The 19,785-nt window shown below is 45.0% G+C and overlaps 1 protein-coding gene across 1 annotated transcript in view; it reads left to right on the top strand.

Annotated features, from left to right (window-relative positions):
- Positions 1-2,922: 2,922 nt before the first annotated feature.
- Positions 2,923-19,785, top strand: part of kcnd1 (potassium channel, voltage gated Shal related subfamily D, member 1) — a 41,656-nt gene continuing 24,793 nt past the window's right edge. Inside the window, exons 1-2 of the mRNA XM_031891905.1 lie at positions 2,923-3,043; positions 16,484-18,110. Coding sequence (XP_031747765.1) covers positions 16,996-18,110 — 1,115 coding nt within the window. The 5' untranslated portion in view covers positions 2,923-3,043; positions 16,484-16,995. The remainder of the gene's footprint in view (positions 3,044-16,483; positions 18,111-19,785) is intronic.

Below are 19,785 nucleotides of genomic sequence, written 5' to 3'. Positions count from 1 at the left end.
AGATAGGGAACCACATGGGGACCCGACCCAATAGAACTCATTCTGGGAGATAGGGAACCACATGGGGACCCAGCCCAAGAGAACTCATTCTGGGAGATAGGGAACCACATGGGGACCCGACCCAAGAGAGCTTATTCTGGGAGATAGGGAACCACATGGGGACCCGACCCAAGAGAGCTTATTCTGGGAGATAGGGAACCACATGGGGACCCAGCCTAATAGAACTCATTCTGGGAGATATGGAACCACATGGGGACCCAGCCCAATAGAACTCATTCTGGGAGATATGGAACCACATGGGGACCCAGCCCAATAGAACTCATTCTGGGAGATAGGGAACCACATGGGACCCGACCCAAGGGAACTCATACTGGGAGATATGGAACCACATGGGGACCCAGCCCAATAGAACTCATTCTGGGAGATAGGGAACCACATGGGGACCCAGCCCAATAGAACTCATTCTGGGGGATAGGGAACCACATGGGGACCCAGCCTAATAGAACTCATTCTGGGAGATAGGGAAACACATGGGGACCCAGCCCAATATAACTCATTCTGGGGGATAGGGAACCACATGGGGACCCAGCCTAATAGAACTCATTCTGGGAGATAGGGAAACACATGGGGACCCAGCCTAATAGAACTCATTCTGGGGGAGAGGGAACCACATGGGGACCCAGCCTAATAGAACTCATTCTGGGAGATAGGGAAACACATGGGGACCCGACCCAACAGAACTCATTCTGGGAGATAGGGAACCACATGGGGACCCGACCCAACAGAACTCATTCTGGGAGATAGGGAACCACATGGGGACCCAGCCTAATAGAACTCATTCTGGGAGATAGGGAACCACATGGGGACCTGACCCAAGAGAACTTATTCTGGGAGATAGGGAACCACATGGGGACCCAACCCAATAGAACTTATTCTGGGAGATAGGGAACCACAAGGGGACCCAGACCAATAGAACTCATTTTGGGAGATAGGGAACCACATGGGGACCTGACCCAAGAGAACTTATTCTGGGAGATAGGGAACCACATGGGGACCCAACCCAAGAGAACTCATTCTGGGAGACAGAGAACCACATGGGGACACGGCTCAAGAGAACTTATAGATAAGGAACCACATATATGTATATATAGTTTGTATGTGAGTGTATAGATTGGTTAGTATAGGTTGTGTGCTGGGTTTACTCGGATGGGTTCAACTTGATGGACAATGGTCTTTTTTCAACCCTATGTAACTATGTGACTATGTAACATGGGGACCCAGCCCAATAGAACCCATTCTGGAACCACATGGGGACACGGCCCAAGAGAACTTATTCTGGGAGATAGGGAACCACATGGGGACCCAGCCCAATAGAACTCATTCTGGGAGATACATATACAAAATGGCAGAACTATTCCAATGACCCAGAGGGCAGGAGGGAAAGGAGAGAGTTCCCAGCTAGAGGAGAGAAGGCAGGAGGAAGGGAGAGATGGTAGGGGGCAGAAGAGTGGCACAGGGGCAGATATAAGTGAGGAGTCTGGGGACAGCTATGAGAGTGCATTTGAGCCCCCCCCCCCCCCCCCCCCCCCAATGCCAGTAGCCTCTAAGGTAACAAGATTGAAGACACAGCCCTGATTGACTCCGGAGGTGAGACTGTGACCGGGGGGTGTGAGTGCCGGCTCATTAGTGGCTCATTATCGACCCCCCCCTCCCCTTCAGGCTGCAGCACAACAGTAGTGATGTTACCTGTGCCCCTTCCCATTTACAGCCTGACTCCCCCCCCAGTTTTTTGCTCCAGCTGCACAGCAGGGAGATTGCCCTGTAGGGTGGCAAAAGGGGGCATGAGCCTTACAGTGTCTCAGGGTGCCAGAATGAGTGCCACAGAGGGTGCCCAAGAGGGTGTCATAGAGGGTGCCAGAGTGGGTGCCACAGAGGGTGCCAGGGGAAGTGCCAGAGAGGGTGTCATAGAGGGTGCCAGAGAGGGTGTCATAGAGGGTGCCACAGAGGGTGCCAGGGGAGGTGCCACAGAGGGTGTCATAGAGCGTGCCAGGGAGGGTGCCACAGTGGATGCTAGGGAGGGTGCCACAGTGGGTGTCACAGAGGGTACCAGGGAGGGTACCAGAGTGGATGCCAGGGAGGGTGTCATAGTCGGTGCCACAGAGGATACCAGGGAGGGTGCCAGAGTCAATGCCAGGGAGGGTGCCATAGTGGGAGCCAGACAGGGTGCCACAGAGGATACCAGGGAGGGTGCCACAGTGGATGCCAGGGAGGGTGCCACAGAGGATGCCAGGGAGGGTGCCAGAGTGGGTGCCACAGAGGATGCCAGGGAGGGTGCCAGAGTGGATGCCAGGGAGGGTGCCAGAGTGGGTGCCACAGAGGATGCCAGGGAGGGTGCCACAAAGGATGCCACAGAGGGTGCCAGAGTGGGTGACACAGAGAGTGCCAAAGTGGGTGTCAGAGAGGGTGCCACAGAGGATGCCAGGGAGGGTGCTAGAGTGGATGCCAGAGTGGGTGCCACAGAGGGTGCCAGAGTGGATGCCAGGGAGGGTGCCAGAGTGGGAGCCAGATAGGGTGCCCACTGCAGAGCACATTCATATTACTGCATGAGCCCACGGCCCAGTGTAAGTGCAGTGCTGCAGTGCAGAGGTTAAATAGTCCTGGGTCCTCCTCCTCCTCCTCCCATTCCCCTTCCAGTAATGCTGCAGTCCTCCCCAGCCCATGTGCTGCCATACCGGCCGGTCCCACTGCCCAATCCTCTGGGTGCCCCCCAGCCCACCCCCACACTCCCTGACTCCAGTGTTGCAGTGGAGAGGTTAATCACCGGGGTGCCCCTCTCCCTACACCCAGCGCTGCAGCCTCCAGCAGATCCCTCCTCCTGCAGAGCGATTAGCAGGGTGGGTGGGTAGGTGGGTGGGTGGGGGTGAGTGCTGAGGGGAGAGAAGGAGGGAGGCAGAACCCATCCATTCCCCGTGCAAAGATACGGAATTGCAGCCCCTCACTGACTCCCAGGATCTGTTGGACCCTCCGGCACCAGGAATGCCAGGTAGGAACTTGGTACCACTGGGTATGATGGGCAGCGTGTTAGTGCCCCCTCGGCACAATACTTTATACAGAGGGCACAGTGTTAGTGACAGTCTGTTAGGGGTCTGTATATTAGTGCAATGTGTAGTGCATACAGGGCACCGTGTATAGGAAGCCTCTACATCTGTTGTGTATTAGCGCCTATGGGTAGTAGGTTGGCGCATCAGTACATACAGAGTGAGGTGTTAGTGTATTGGTGCATCAGTACATACAGAGTGAGGTGTTAGTGTATTGGCGCATCAGTACATACAGAGTGAGGTGTTAGTGTATTGGTGCATCAGTACATACAGAGTGAGGTGTTAGTGTATTGGCGCATCAGTACATACAGAGTGAGGTGTTAGTGTATTGGCGCATCAGTACATACAGAGTGAGGTGTTAGTGTATTGGCGCATCAGTACATACAGAGTGAGGTGTTAGTGTATGGGCGCATCAGTACATACAGAGTGAGGTGTTAGTGTATGGGCGCATCAGTACATACAGAGTGAGGTGTTAGTGTATGGGCGCATCAGTACATACAGAGTGAGGTGTTAGTGTATTGGCGCATCAGTACATACAGAGTGAGGTGTTAGTGTATAGGCGCATCAGTACATACAGAGTGAGGTGTTAGTGTATGGGCGCATCAGTACATACAGAGTGAGGTGTTAGTGTATTGGCGCATCAGTACATACAGAGTGAGGTGTTAGTGTATTGGTGCATCAGTACATACAGAGTGAGGTGTTAGTGTATGGGCGCATCAGTACATACAGAGTGAGGTGTTAGTGTATTGGCGCATCAGTACATACAGAGTGAGGTGTTAGTGTATTGGCGCATCAGTACATACAGAGTGAGGTGTTAGTGTATTGGCGCATCAGTACATACAGAGTGAGGTGTTAGTGTATGGGCGCATCAGTACATACAGAGTGAGGTGTTAGTGTATTGGCGCATCAGTACATACAGAGTGAGGTGTTAGTGTATGGGCGCATCAGTACATACAGAGTGAGGTGTTAGTGTATTGGTGCATCAGTACATACAGAGTGAGGTGTTAGTGTATTGGAGCATCAGTACATACAGAGTGAGGTGTTAGTGTATGGGCGCATCAGTACATACAGAGTGAGGTGTTAGTGTATTGGTGCATCAGTACATACAGAGTGAGGTGTTAGTGTATTGGAGCATCAGTACATACAGAGTGAGGTGTTAGTGTATGGGCGCATCAGTACATACAGAGTGAGGTGTTAGTGTATGGGCGCATCAGTACATACAGAGTGAGATGTTAGTGTATGGGCGCATCAGTACATACAGAGTGAGGTGTTAGTGTATTGGTGCATCAGTACATACAGAGTGAGGTGTTAGTGTATTGGAGCATCAGTACATACAGAGTGAGGTGTTAGTGTATGGGCGCATCAGTACATACAGAGTGAGGTGTTAGTGTATTGGTGCATCAGTACATACAGAGTGAGGTGTTAGTGTATTGGCGCATCAGTACATACAGAGTGAGGTGTTAGTGTATTGGTGCATCAGTACATACAGAGTGAGGTGTTAGTGTATTGGTGCATCAGTACATACAGAGTGAGGTGTTAGTGTATTGGAGCATCAGTACATACAGAGTGAGGTGTTAGTGTATGGGCGCATCAGTACATACAGAGTGAGGTGTTAGTGTATTGGTGCATCAGTACATACAGAGTGAGGTGTTAGTGTATTGGCGCATCAGTACATACAGAGTGAGGTGTTAGTGTATGGGCGCATCAGTACATACAGAGTGAGGTGTTAGTGTATTGGCGCATCAGTACATACAGAGTGAGGTGTTAGTGTATGGGCGCATCAGTACATACAGAGTGAGATGTTAGTGTATGGGCGCATCAGTACATACAGAGTGAGGTGTTAGTGTATGGGTGCATCAGTACATACAGAGTGAGGTGTTAGTGTATGGGTGCATCAGTACATACAGAGTGAGGTGTTAGTGTATGGGTGCATCAGTACATACAGAGTGAGGTGTTAGTGTATCGGCGCATCAGTACATACAGAGTGAGGTGTTAGTGTATGGGCGCATCAGTACATACAGAGTGAGGTGTTAGGGGGCACATTATTCCCTATATTAGGGGCACACTATTCCCTATATTAGGGGGCACATTATTCCCTATATTAGGGGCACACTATTCCCTATATTAGGGGGCACATTATTCCCTATATTAGGGGACACATTATTCCCTATATTAGGGGGCACACTATTCCCTATATTAGGGGCACACTATTCCCTATATTAGGGGACACATTATTCCCTATATTAGGGGGCACACTATTCCCTATATTAGGGGCACATTATTCCCTATATTAGGGGCACACTATTCCCTATATTAGGGGACGCACTATTCCCTATATTAGGGGACGCATTATTCCCTATATTAGGGGCACACTATTCCCTATATTAGGGGCACACTATTCCCTATATTAGGGGCACACTATTCCCTATATTAGGGGCACACTATTCCCTATATTAGGGACACACTATTCCCTATATTAGGGGCACATTATTCCCTATATTAGGGGACACACTATTCCCTATATTAGGGGGCACATTATTCCCTATATTAGGGGGCACACTATTCCCTATATTAGGGGCACACTATTCCCTATATTAGGGGACGCACTATTCCCTATATTAGGGGACGCATTATTCCCTATATTAGGGGCACACTATTCCCTATATTAGGGGCACACTATTCCCTATATTAGGGGCACACTATTCCCTATATTAGGGGCACACTATTCCCTATATTAGGGGCACACTATTCCCTATATTAGGGGACACATTATTCCCTATATTAGGGGCACACTATTCCCTATATTAGGGGCACACTATTCCCTATATTAGGGGCACACTATTCCCTATATTAGGGGCACACTATTCCCTATATTAGGGGCACACTATTCCCTATATTAGGGACACATTATTCCCTATATTAGGGGCACACTATTCCCTATATTAGGGGCACACTATTCCCTATATTAGGGGCACATTATTCCCTATATTAGGGGCACACTATTCCCTATATTAGGGGCACACTATTCCCTATATTAGGGGCACATTATTCCCTATATTAGGGACACACTATTCCCTATATTAGGGGACACATTATTCCCTATATTAGGGGACACACTATTCCCTATATTAGGGGGCACATTATTCCCTATATTAGGGGGCACACTATTCCCTATATTAGGGGCACACTATTCCCTATATTAGGGGACGCACTATTCCCTATATTAGGGGACGCATTATTCCCTATATTAGGGGCACACTATTCCCTATATTAGGGGCACACTATTCCCTATATTAGGGGGCACAGTATTCCCTATATTAGGGGCACACTATTCCCTATATTAGGGGCACATTATTCCCTATATTAGGGGCACACTATTCCCTATATTAGGGGCACACTATTCCCTATATTAGGGGACACACTATTCCCTATATTAGGGGCACACTATTCCCTATATTAGGGGACACATTATTCCCTATATTAGGGGCACACTATTCCCTATATTAGGGGCACACTATTCCCTATATTAGGGGCACACTATTCCCTATATTAGGGGCACACTATTCCCTATATTAGGGACACATTATTCCCTATATTAGGGGCACACTATTCCCTATATTAGGGGCACACTATTCCCTATATTAGGGGCACATTATTCCCTATATTAGGGGCACATTATTCCCTATATTAGGGGACACACTATTCCCTATATTAGGGGCACACTATTCCCTATATTAGGGGCACAGTATTCCCTATATTAGGGGCACAGTATTCCCTATATTAGGGGCACACTATTCCCTATATTAGGGGCAAACTATTCCCTATATTAGGGGACACACTATTCCCTATATTAGGGGCACACTATTCCCTATATTAGGGGACACATTATTCCCTATATTAGGGGCACACTATTCCCTATATTAGGGGCACACTATTCCCTATATTAGGGGCACACTATTCCCTATATTAGGGACACATTATTCCCTATATTAGGGGCACACTATTCCCTATATTAGGGGCACATTATTCCCTATATTAGGGGCACATTATTCCCTATATTAGGGACACACTATTCCCTATATTAGGGGCACATTATTCCCTATATTAGGGGGCACAGTATTCCCTATATTAGGGGCACACTATTCCCTATATTAGGGACACATTATTCCCTATATTAGGGGGCACACTATTCCCTATATTAGGGGACACACTATTCCCTATATTAGGGGGCACACTATTCCCTATATTAGGGGCACATTATTCCCTATATTAGGGGCACACTATTCCCTATATTAGGGGCACACTATTCCCTATATTAGGGGACACACTATTCCCTATATTAGGGACACATTATTCCCTATATTAGGGGACACATTATTCCCTATATTAGGGGCACACTATTCCCTATATTAGGGGCACATTATTCCCTATATTAGGGGCACATTATTCCCTATATTAGGGGCACATTATTCCCTATATTAGGGGCACATTATTCCCTATATTAGGGGACACATTATTCCCTATATTAGGGGACACACTATTCCCTATATTAGGGGCACACTATTCCCTATATTAGGGGCACACTATTCCCTATATTAGGGGCACACTATTCCCTATATTAGGGGACACATTATTCCCTATATTAGGGGACACACTATTCCCTATATTAGGGGACACATTATTCCCTATATTAGGGGCACATTATTCCCTATATTAGGGGGCACAGTATTCCCTATATTAGGGGACACACTATTCCCTATATTAGGGGACAGACTATTCCCTATATTAGGGGCACACTATTCCCTATATTAGGGGGCACACTATTCCCTATATTAGGGGACACATTATTCCCTATATTAGGGGCACATTATTCCCTATATTAGGGGCACATTATTCCCTATATTAGGGGGCACATTATTCCCTATATTAGGGGGCACACTATTCCCTATATTAGGGGCACATTATTCCCTATATTAGGGGACACATTATTCCCTATATTAGGGGACACACTATTCCCTATATTAGGGGCACACTATTCCCTATATTAGGGGCACAATATTCCCTATATTAGAGGCACACGATTCCCTATATTAGGGGGCACATTATTCCCTATATTAGGGGCACATTATTCCCTATATTAGGGGACACATTATTCCCTATATTAGGGGCACACTATTCCCTATATTAGGGGCACACTATTCCCTATATTAGGGGGCACAATATTCCCTATATTAGGGGACACATTATTCCCTATATTAGGGGCACACTATTCCCTATATTAGGGGCACATTATTCCCTATATTAGAGGCACACTATTCCCTATATTAGGGGGCACATTATTCCCTATATTAGGGGGCACACTATTCCTATATAAGGGGGCACACTATTCCCTATATTAGGGGGCACACTATTCCCTATATTAGGGGGCACACTATTCCCTATATTAGGGGGCACACTATTCCCTATATTAGGGGGCACACTATTCCCTATATTAGGGGCACACTATTCCCTATATTAGGGGGCACACTATTCCCTATATTAGGGGGCACACTATTCCCTATATTAGGGGGCACACTATTCCCTATATTAGGGGCACACTATTCCCTATATTAGGGGGCACACTATTCCCTATATTAGGGGGCACACTATTCCCTATATTAGGGGACACATTATTCCCTATATTAGGGGCACATTATTCCCTATATTAGGGGACACATTATTCCCTATATTAGGGGCACATTATTCCCTATATTAGGGGACACATTATTCCCTATATTAGGGGCACATTATTCCCTATATTAGGGGCACACTATTCCCTATATTAGGGGACACATTATTCCCTATATTAGGGGCACACTATTCCCTATATTAGGGGCACATTATTCCCTATATTAGGGGGCACACTATTCCCTATATTAGGGGACACATTATTCCCTATATTAGGGGCACACTATTCCCTATATTAGGGACACATTATTCCCTATATTAGGGGACACATTATTCCCTATATTAGGGGCACATTATTCCCTATATTAGGGGCACATTATTCCCTATATTAGGGGGCACATTATTCCCTATATTAGGGGACACATTATTCCCTATATTAGGGGCACATTATTCCCTATATTAGGGGGCACATTATTCCCTATATTAGGGGCACACTATTCCCTATATTAGGGGCACACTATTCCCTATATTAGGGGGTACATTATTCCCTATATTAGGGGCACATTATTCCCTATATTAGGGGCACATTATTCCCTATATTAGGGGGCACACTATTCCCTATATTAGGGGCACATTATTCCCTATATTAGGGGACACATTATTCCCTATATTAGGGGCACATTATTCCCTATATTAGGGGCACATTATTCCCTATATTAGGGGACACATTATTCCCTATATTAGGGGCACATTTTTCCCTATATTAGGGGACACATTATTCCCTATATTAGGGGCACATTATTCCCTATATTAGGGGGCACATTATTCCCTATATTAGGGGCACACTATTCCCTATATTAGGGGCACACTATTCCCTATATTAGGGGGCACACTATTCCCTATATTAGGGGCACACTATTCCCTATATTAGGGGCACACTATTCCCTATATTAGGGGACACATTATTCCCTATATTAGGGGCACACTATTCCCTATATTAGGGGGCACACTATTCCCTATATTAGGGGGCACACTATTCCCTATATTAGGGGCACATTATTCCCTATATTAGGGGACACATTATTCCCTATATTAGGGGCACATTATTCCCTATATTAGGGGCACATTATTCCCTATATTAGGGGACACATTATTCCCTATATTAGGGGCACATTTTTCCCTATATTAGGGGACACATTATTCCCTATATTAGGGGCACATTATTCCCTATATTAGGGGCACATTATTCCCTATATTAGGGGGCACATTATTCCCTATATTAGGGGACACATTATTCCCTATATTAGGGGCACATTATTCCCTATATTAGGGGGCACATTATTCCCTATATTAGGGGGCACATTATTCCCTATATTAGGGGCACATTATTCCCTATATTAGGGGACACATTATTCCCTATATTAGGGGCACATTATTCCCTATATTAGGGACACATTATTCCCTATATTAGGGGCACATTATTCCCTATATTAGGGGCACATTATTCCCTATATTAGGGGGCACATTATTCCCTATATTAGGGGACACATTATTCCCTATATTAGGGGCACATTATTCCCTATATTAGGGGGCACATTATTCCCTATATTAGGGGCACACTATTCCCTATATTAGGGGCACACTATTCCCTATATTAGGGGGCACATTATTCCCTATATTAGGGGCACATTATTCCCTATATTAGGGGCACATTATTCCCTATATTAGGGGCACATTATTCCCTATATTAGGGGCACATTATTCCCTATATTAGGGGACACATTATTCCCTATATTAGGGGCACATTATTCCCTATATTAGGGGCACACTATTCCCTATATTAGGGGCACACTATTCCCTATATTAGGGGACACACTATTCCCTATATTAGGGGACACATTATTCCCTATATTAGGGGCACACTATTCCCTATATTAGGGGCACACTATTCCCTATATTAGGGGCACACTATTCCCTATATTAGGGGCACACTATTCCCTATATTAGGGGCACACTATTCCCTATATTAGGGGCACACTATTCCCTATATTAGGGGAACACTATTCCCTATATTAGGGGCACACTATTCCCTATATTAGGGGGCACATTATTCCCTATATTAGGGGCACATTATTCCCTATATTAGGGGACACATTATTCCCTATATTAGGGGCACATTATTCCCTATATTAGGGGCACACTATTCCCTATATTAGGGGCACACTATTCTCTATATTAGGGGCACACTATTCCCTATATTAGGGGGCACATTATTCCCTATATTAGGGGACACATTATTCCCTATATTAGGGGGACATTATTCCCTATATTAGGGGAACACTATTCCTATATAAGGGGGCACACTATTCCCTATATTAGGGGGCACACTATTCCCTATATTAGGGGGCACACTATTCCCTATATTAGGGGGCACACTATTCCCTATATTAGGGGACACACTATTCCCTATATTAGGGGCATAGTATTCCCTATATTAGGGGACACACTATTCCCTATATTAGGGGGCACACTATTCCCTATATTAGGGGCACACTATTCCCTATATTAGGGGGCACACTATTCCCTATATTAGGGGACACACTATTCCCTATAATAGGGGCACAGTATTCCCTATATTAGGGGACACATTATTCCCTATATTAGGGGCACATTATTCCCTATATTAGGGGACACACTATTCCCTATATTAGGGGCACAGTATTCCCTATATTAGGGGACACATTATTCCCTATATTAGGGGCACACTATTCCCTATATTAGGGGCACACTATTCCCTATATTAGGGGCACACTATTCCCTATATTAGGGGCACACTATTCCCTATATTAGGGGACACACTATTCCCTATATTAGGGGGCACACTATTCCCTAAATTAGGGGCACACTATTCCCTATATTAGGGGATGCACTATTCCCTATATTAGGGGCACACTATTCCCTATATTAGGGGCACACTATTCCCTATATTAGGGGCACACTATTCCCTATATTAGGGGCACATTATTCCCTATATTAGGGGCACACTATTCCCTATATTAGGGGCACACTATTCCCTATATTAGGGGCACATTATTCCCTATATTAGGGGCACATTATTCCCTATATTAGGGGCACATTATTCCCTATATTAGGGGCACACTATTCCCTATATTGGGGGCACATTATTCCCTATATTGGGGGCACATTATTCCCTATATTAGGGGACACATTATTCCCTATATTAGGGGCACATTATTCCCTATATTAGGGGCACATTATTCCCTTTATTAGGGGACACATTATTCCCTATACTAGGGGCACATTATTCCCTATATTAGGGGACACATTATTCCCTATATTAGGGGCACACTATTCCCTATATTAGGGGGCACACTATTCCCTATATTAGGGGCACATTATTCCCTATATTAGGGGCACATTATTCCCTGTATTAGGGGGCACATTATTCCCTATATTAGGGGACACATTATTCCCTATATTAGGGGCACACTATTCCCTATATTAGGGGGCACATTATTCCCTATATTAGGGGGCACACTATTCCCTATATTAGGGGGCACATTATTCCCTATATTAGGGGCACACTATTCCCTATATTAGGGGGCACACTATTCACTATATTAGGGGCACATTATTCCCTATATTAGGGGGCACATTATTCCCTATATTAGGGGGCACATTATTCCCTATATTAGGGGACACATTATTCCCTATATTAGGGGGCACACTATTCCCTATATTAGGGGCACATTATTCCCTATATTAGGGGCACACTATTCCCTATATTAGGGGCACATTATTCCCTATATTAGGGGGCACATTATTCCCTATATTAGGGGGCACATTATTCCCTATATTAGGGGGCACATTATTCCCTATATTAGGGGCACACTATTCCCTATATTAGGGGCACACTATTCCCTATATTAGGGGCACATTATTCCCTATATTAGGGGCACATTATTCCATATATTAGGGGCACACTATTCACTATATTAGGGGCACATTATTCCCTATATTAGGGGGCACATTATTCCCTATATTAGGGACACATTATTCCCTATATTAGGGGCACATTATTCCCTATATTAGGGGACACATTATTCCCTATATTAGGGGACACACTATTCCCTATATTAGGGGGCACACTATTCCCTATATTAGGGGCACATTATTCCCTATATTAGGGGGCACACTATTCCCTATATTAGGGGGCACATTATTCCCTATATTAGGGGCACATTATTCCCTATATTAGGGGCACACTATTCCCTATATTAGGGGACACACTATTCCCTATATTAGGGGCACACTATTCCCTATATTAGGGGCACATTATTCCCTATATTAGGGGACACATTATTCCCTATATTAGGGGACACATTATTCCCTATATTAGTGGCACATTATTCCCTATATTAGGGGACACATTATTCCCTATATTAGGGGACACATTATTCCCTATATTAGGGGCACACTATTCCCTATATTAGGGGACACATTATTCCCTATATTAGGGGCACACTATTCCCTATATTAGGGGACACATTATTCCCTATATTAGTGGCACATTATTCCCTATATTAGGGGGCACATTATTCCCTATATTAGGGGACACATTATTCCCTATATTAGGGGACACATTATTCCCTATATTAGTGGCACATTATTCCCTATATTAGGGGGCACATTATTCCCTATATTAGGGGACACATTATTCCCTATATTAGGGGCACACTATTCCCTATATTAGGGGGCACATTATTCCCTATATTAGGGGCACACTATTCCCTATATTAGGGGGCACATTATTCCCTATATTAGGGGGCACATTATTCCCTATATTAGGGGGCACATTATTCCCTATATTAGGGGACACATTATTCCCTATATTAGGGGGCACACTATTCCCTATATTAGGGGCACATTATTCCCTATATTAGGGGCACACTATTCCCTATATTAGGGGCACATTATTCCCTATATTAGGGGGCACATTATTCCCTATATTAGGGGGCACATTATTCCCTATATTAGGGGGCACATTATTCCCTATATTAGGGGCACACTATTCCCTATATTAGGGGCACACTATTCCCTATATTAGGGGCACATTATTCCCTATATTAGGGGCACATTATTCCATATATTAGGGGCACACTATTCACTATATTAGGGGCACATTATTCCCTATATTAGGGGGCACATTATTCCCTATATTAGGGGCACATTATTCCCTATATTAGGGGCACATTATTCCCTTTATTAGGGGACACATTATTCCCTATATTAGGGGACACACTATTCCCTATATTAGGGGGCACACTATTCCCTATATTAGGGGCACATTATTCCCTATATTAGGGGGCACACTATTCCCTATATTAGGGGGCACATTATTCCCTATATTAGGGGCACATTATTCCCTATATTAGGGGGCACACTATTCCCTATATTAGGGGCACATTATTCCCTATATTAGGGGACACATTATTCCCTATATTAGGGGACACATTATTCCCTATATTAGGGGACACATTATTCCCTATATTAGGGGACACATTATTCCCTATATTAGGGGACACATTATTCCCTATATTAGGGGCACATTATTCCCTATATTAGGGGACACATTATTCCCTATATTAGGGGACACACTATTCCCTATATTAGGGGGCACACTATTCCCTATATTAGGGGCACATTATTCCCTATATTAGGGGGCACACTATTCCCTATATTAGGGGGCACATTATTCCCTATATTAGGGGCACATTATTCCCTATATTAGGGGGCACACTATTCCCTATATTAGGGGCACATTATTCCCTATATTAGGGGACACATTATTCCCTATATTAGGGGACACATTATTCCCTATATTAGGGGACACATTATTCCCTATATTAGGGGACACATTATTCCCTATATTAGTGGCACATTATTCCCTATATTAGGGGCACACTATTCCCTATATTAGGGGCACACTATTCCCTATATTAGGGGACACATTATTCCCTATATTAGGGGACACATTATTCCCTATATTAGGGGACACATTATTCCCTATATTAGTGGCACATTATTCCCTATATTAGGGGGCACATTATTCCCTATATTAGGGGACACATTATTCCCTATATTAGGGGACACATTATTCCCTATATTAGGGGCACATTATTCCCTATATTAGGGCACACTATTCCCTATATTAGGGGGCACATTATTCCCTATATTAGGGGACACATTATTCCCTATATTAGGGGCACACTATTCCCTATATTAGGGGCACATTATTCCCTATATTAGGGGCACACTATTCCCTATATTAGGGGCACATTATTCCCTATATTAGGGACACACTATTCCCTATATTAGGGGACACATTATTCCCTATATTAGGGGCACACTATTCCCTATATTAGGGGGCACATTATTCCCTATATTAGGGGACACACTATTCCCTATATTAGGGGCACACTATTCCCTATATTAGGGGCACATTATTCCCTATATTAGGGACACACTATTCCCTATATTAGGGGACACATTATTCCCTATATTAGGGGCACACTATTCCCTATATTAGGGGCACACTATTCCCTATATTAGGGGGCACATTATTCCCTATATTAGGGGACACACTATTCCCTATATTAGGGGCACACTATTCCCTATATTAGGGGCACACTATTCCCTATATTAGGGGACACATTATTCCCTATATTAGGGGCACACTATTCCCTATATTAGGGGACACATTATTCCCTATATTAGGGGCACACTATTCCCTATATTAGGGGCACATTATTCCCTATATTAGGGGCACACTATTCCCTATATTAGGGGCACATTATTCCCTATATTAGGGGCACATTATTCCCTATATTAGGGGCACCCTATTCCCTATATTAGGGGCACATTATTCCCTATATTAGGGGCACACTATTCCCTATATTGGGGGCACATTATTCCCTATATTAGGGGACACATTATTCCCTATATTAGGGGCACATTATTCCCTATATTAGGGGACACATTATTCCCTATATTAGGGGCACATTATTCCCTATATTAGGGGCACATTATTCCCTATATTAGGGGACACATTATTCTCTATATTAGGGGCACATTATTCCCTATATTAGGGGGCACACTATTCCCTGTATTAGGGGGCACCGTATTCCCTATATTAGGGGGTACACTATTCCCTATATTAGGGGGTACACTATTCCCAATATTAGGGGGCAAACTATTCCCTATATTGAAGGCACACTATTCCCTATATTAGGGGGTACACTATTCCCTATATTAGGGGGCACACTATTCCCTATATTAGGGGGCACACTATTCCCTATATTAGGGGGCACACTATTCCCTATATTAGGGGGCACACTATTCCCTATATTAGGGGGCACACTATTCCCTATATTAGGGGCACACTATTCCCTATATAAGGGAGCGCATTATTCCCTATATTAGGGGGTACACTATTCCCTATATTAGGGGCGCATTATTCCCTATATTAGGGGGTACATTATTCCCTATATTTTTGGGCCATAAGGCTGAATAGGGGATGACTACAGCAGATATTTGACCAACATGAGGTGTGGGGGGTATAAAGGGGAACTTATGGGAGAGGAGGTAAAAGCTTGATGGGGGTCTCTGCTAATGAGGGGCATCTTTTTGTTTTGCAGATGACAGAATGCAGGAGGATGAACGGCATAGGGGGCAATTTCTCTGACTGCCTCACTTTCCTACAGCAGGCACAGCAGGGCAGGAGCAGGTAGAGAGGGCAGCGGGCAGGCATGCCAAGCACACCCAGATAAATGCGGTGGGGCAGAAGATCAGCTGAAAGGGAGACACCAAGGGGCACAAAGACATTGTATAAGGTGTGAGCTGGGGGCTGCCCATGCCCTGGAGATGCCATGCCTGAGCACTGCTGACTGATGGTAGCCTACAGCTGCCCCACAATGCCACCCATGTAGGAGCCCAAGCCCCACTGTTGCTATACAGACTGCTGACACAACTGGAGCTCCAACCACCGAACAGCTCCAATTCAGTTACGTGGTGCCCGGCCCTCTTTCCATTTCACCTACACCATTGGACCTTTGCCACCTCCCTGCTGTGTTGCTGTCCCAGGTGTACATGCTCAGATTCTGGAATCAGCCTTTGGGCTTTTGGCTACTGAATACTTAGCCATTTCAAGATGGCGGCCGGGGTGGCTACCTGGCTCCCTTTTGCTCGGGCAGCAGCAGTGGGATGGCTTCCTCTGGCAAAGAGGCCTATGCCCAAACCTCCCAGTGACAAACGCATGAAAAGTGATGAGATTCTGGTGGTGAATGTGAGTGGCAGGAAATTCCAGACCTGGAAAAACACCCTTGACCGCTACCCGGACACCCTGCTGGGCAGCACCGAGAAAGACTTCTTCTTCAACCAAGACACCCAGGAATACTTTTTTGACCGCGACCCTGAGATGTTCCGGCACATCCTGAACTTTTATCGCACCGGCAAGTTGCACTACCCCCGCCACGAGTGCATCCAGGCCTTTGATGAGGAACTGTCCTTCTACGGCATTATTCCCGAAATCATAGGAGACTGTTGCCTAGAAGAGTATCGAGACCGCAAGAAGGAGAACCTGGAGCGGCTGGCAGAGGACACAGAAGCAGAGACAGCCGGTGACACCCCGTTGCCCCCTGACAGCACCTTCCGCCAAAGACTCTGGAGGGCCTTTGAGAACCCTCACACCAGCACCATGGCTCTTGTCTTCTATTACGTGACTGGTTTTTTCATAGCTGTGTCAGTCATTGCCAATGTGGTGGAAACAGTGCCCTGCCGCCCCCCAGCAGGGCGCTTGAAGGAACTACCGTGTGGGGAGAAATATAATTTGGCTTTTGTCTGTATGGATACGGCCTGTGTCCTTATCTTCACCTTTGAGTACCTCATGCGCCTGTTTGCGGCTCCGAGCCGCTGTAAATTTATGCGCAGTGTCATGAGTATCATCGATGTTGTGGCCATCATGCCCTTTTACATTGGTCTGGTAATGCCAGAGAATGAGAACGTCAGCGGTGCCTTTGTCACTCTTCGAGTTTTCCGCGTCTTCCGTATTTTTAAGTTTTCCCGTCACTCGCAGGGGCTGCGCATCCTCGGCTACACGCTGAAGAGCTGCGCCTCTGAGCTTGGTTTCCTGCTCTTTTCCCTCACCATGGCCATCATCATCTTTGCCACTGTTATGTTTTATGCAGAGAAGGGGACAAGCAAGACCAAATTCACCAGCATCCCTGCAGCCTTCTGGTATACCATCGTCACCATGACAACCCTAGGGTAAGTCCTATCACATTCTTGTGAGCTTTAGGACTTTATGGTAAGGTGATTTGTATGGGCACTTTGTGCTGGGCTTCCTGTGCTGAGATGTATGACTTCCTTGTTGAAAGGAACAAGTGGAGAATTATAGTTTATAAATATGACCTCTTTGTCCTGATGTATAACCTACTCATAATGAGTTGTGTGATGTGGAATGACTTACTCGTGTATGACCGCTTTTGAATGAGCTGTATGAGTTCCATGTGCTTTGTTCCTCACTGTGAGATTTATGACTTCCTTGGGGTGAGTTGTAGTACGTCCTTTAGTTGAGCTGTAGGATTTCCTTAAGATGAGTTGGGAACTTCCTAGAGGTGAACTGTTTCACTTCCTTGGAGTTGTAGGACTTCTTGGAATGAGTTGTAAGACTTTCTTGGAATGAGTTATAGGACTTGGATGGAGTGAGTTGTAGGACATCTTTAGAGTGGGTTGTAGGATTTTCTTTTAATGAGCTGTATGGTTTCATTGACATGGGGGGGATTGAGATGGACTTCCCAGAGATAAGCTGTTTAACTTCCTTGGGGTGAGTTGCAGGACTTTCTGGGGTAGAGCTGTAGGACTTCTTTGGGGTGAGTTGTAGGACTTCCTTGGAGTCAGTTACAGGTCTTGTTTGGGGTGAGATATAGGACTTCTTTGCAGTAAGTTGTAGGATTTCATTTTAATGAGCTGTAGGATTTCACTGAAATGAGTTGAGGACTTCTTTGGATAAGCTGTTTAACTTCCAAAGGGTAAAATGTATCAGATCCTTGGGGTGCATTGTAGGACTTCCTTGGGGTGAGCTGTAGGACATATTTGAGGTGAGTTGTAGGTTTGCTTAGTGACTTATAGGGGACATCCTTAAAATGAGCTGTATGAAATGAGTGATTGTTTTACTTCCTTAGGGTGAGTTGTAAGACATCTTCAGTTGGGTTGTAGTTAAAGATTCCATTGAGAAGAGTTGAGGACTCCCTTGAAATGGGCTGTGTGACTTCTTAGGGGTTAATTGTTTAACTTTCTTAGGGTGAGTTGTAAGACATCTTCAGGTGAGTTGTAGCTGAGGACTCCCTTGAAAAGAGTTGAGGACTCCCTTGAGAAGAGTTGAGAACTCCCTTGAGAAGAGTTGAGAACTCCCTTGAGAAGAGTTGAGAACTCCCTTGAGAAGAGTTGAGGACTCCCTTGAAATGAGCTGTATGACTTCTTAGGGGTTAATTGTTTCACTTCCTTAGGGTGAGTTGTAAGACATCTTTAGGTGAGTTGTAGCTGAGGACTCCCTTGAAATGAGCTGTATGACTTCTTAAGGGATAATTGATTCACTTCCTTGTGGAGAGTACTATTACCTCCATATGGTGTTTCTATGATCTGTTGGAGGAGAGTTGCATGACCCCCTCATGGTGAATAGTAAGACCACCTTGCACAGAGCACCTTCCTCCTCATATACTGGATGACTCTTTGTGCTGAGTGTGCCTGATTTGCTGTTTGGTGGAGTATAGAAGACATCACAGCCATAAGAGGAACATGGCAACTCCAGCCTAAATGTACAATGTAATGTAGCAAAGAAATGTCCTGTATTCACAGTGTTTATACCCCCATAAGGGGGATACAGGAAACAATAGTGTTTAATAGGCAACTGTACAGAAACCAATCACGTCTCATTGTTTGT

The sequence above is a fragment of the Xenopus tropicalis genome, chromosome 8 (genome assembly GCF_000004195.4).
Source record: "Xenopus tropicalis strain Nigerian chromosome 8, UCB_Xtro_10.0, whole genome shotgun sequence".
Taxonomy (NCBI): Eukaryota; Metazoa; Chordata; class Amphibia; order Anura; family Pipidae; genus Xenopus; species Xenopus tropicalis.
This window is presented reverse-complemented; position numbering and strand designations above follow the sequence as displayed.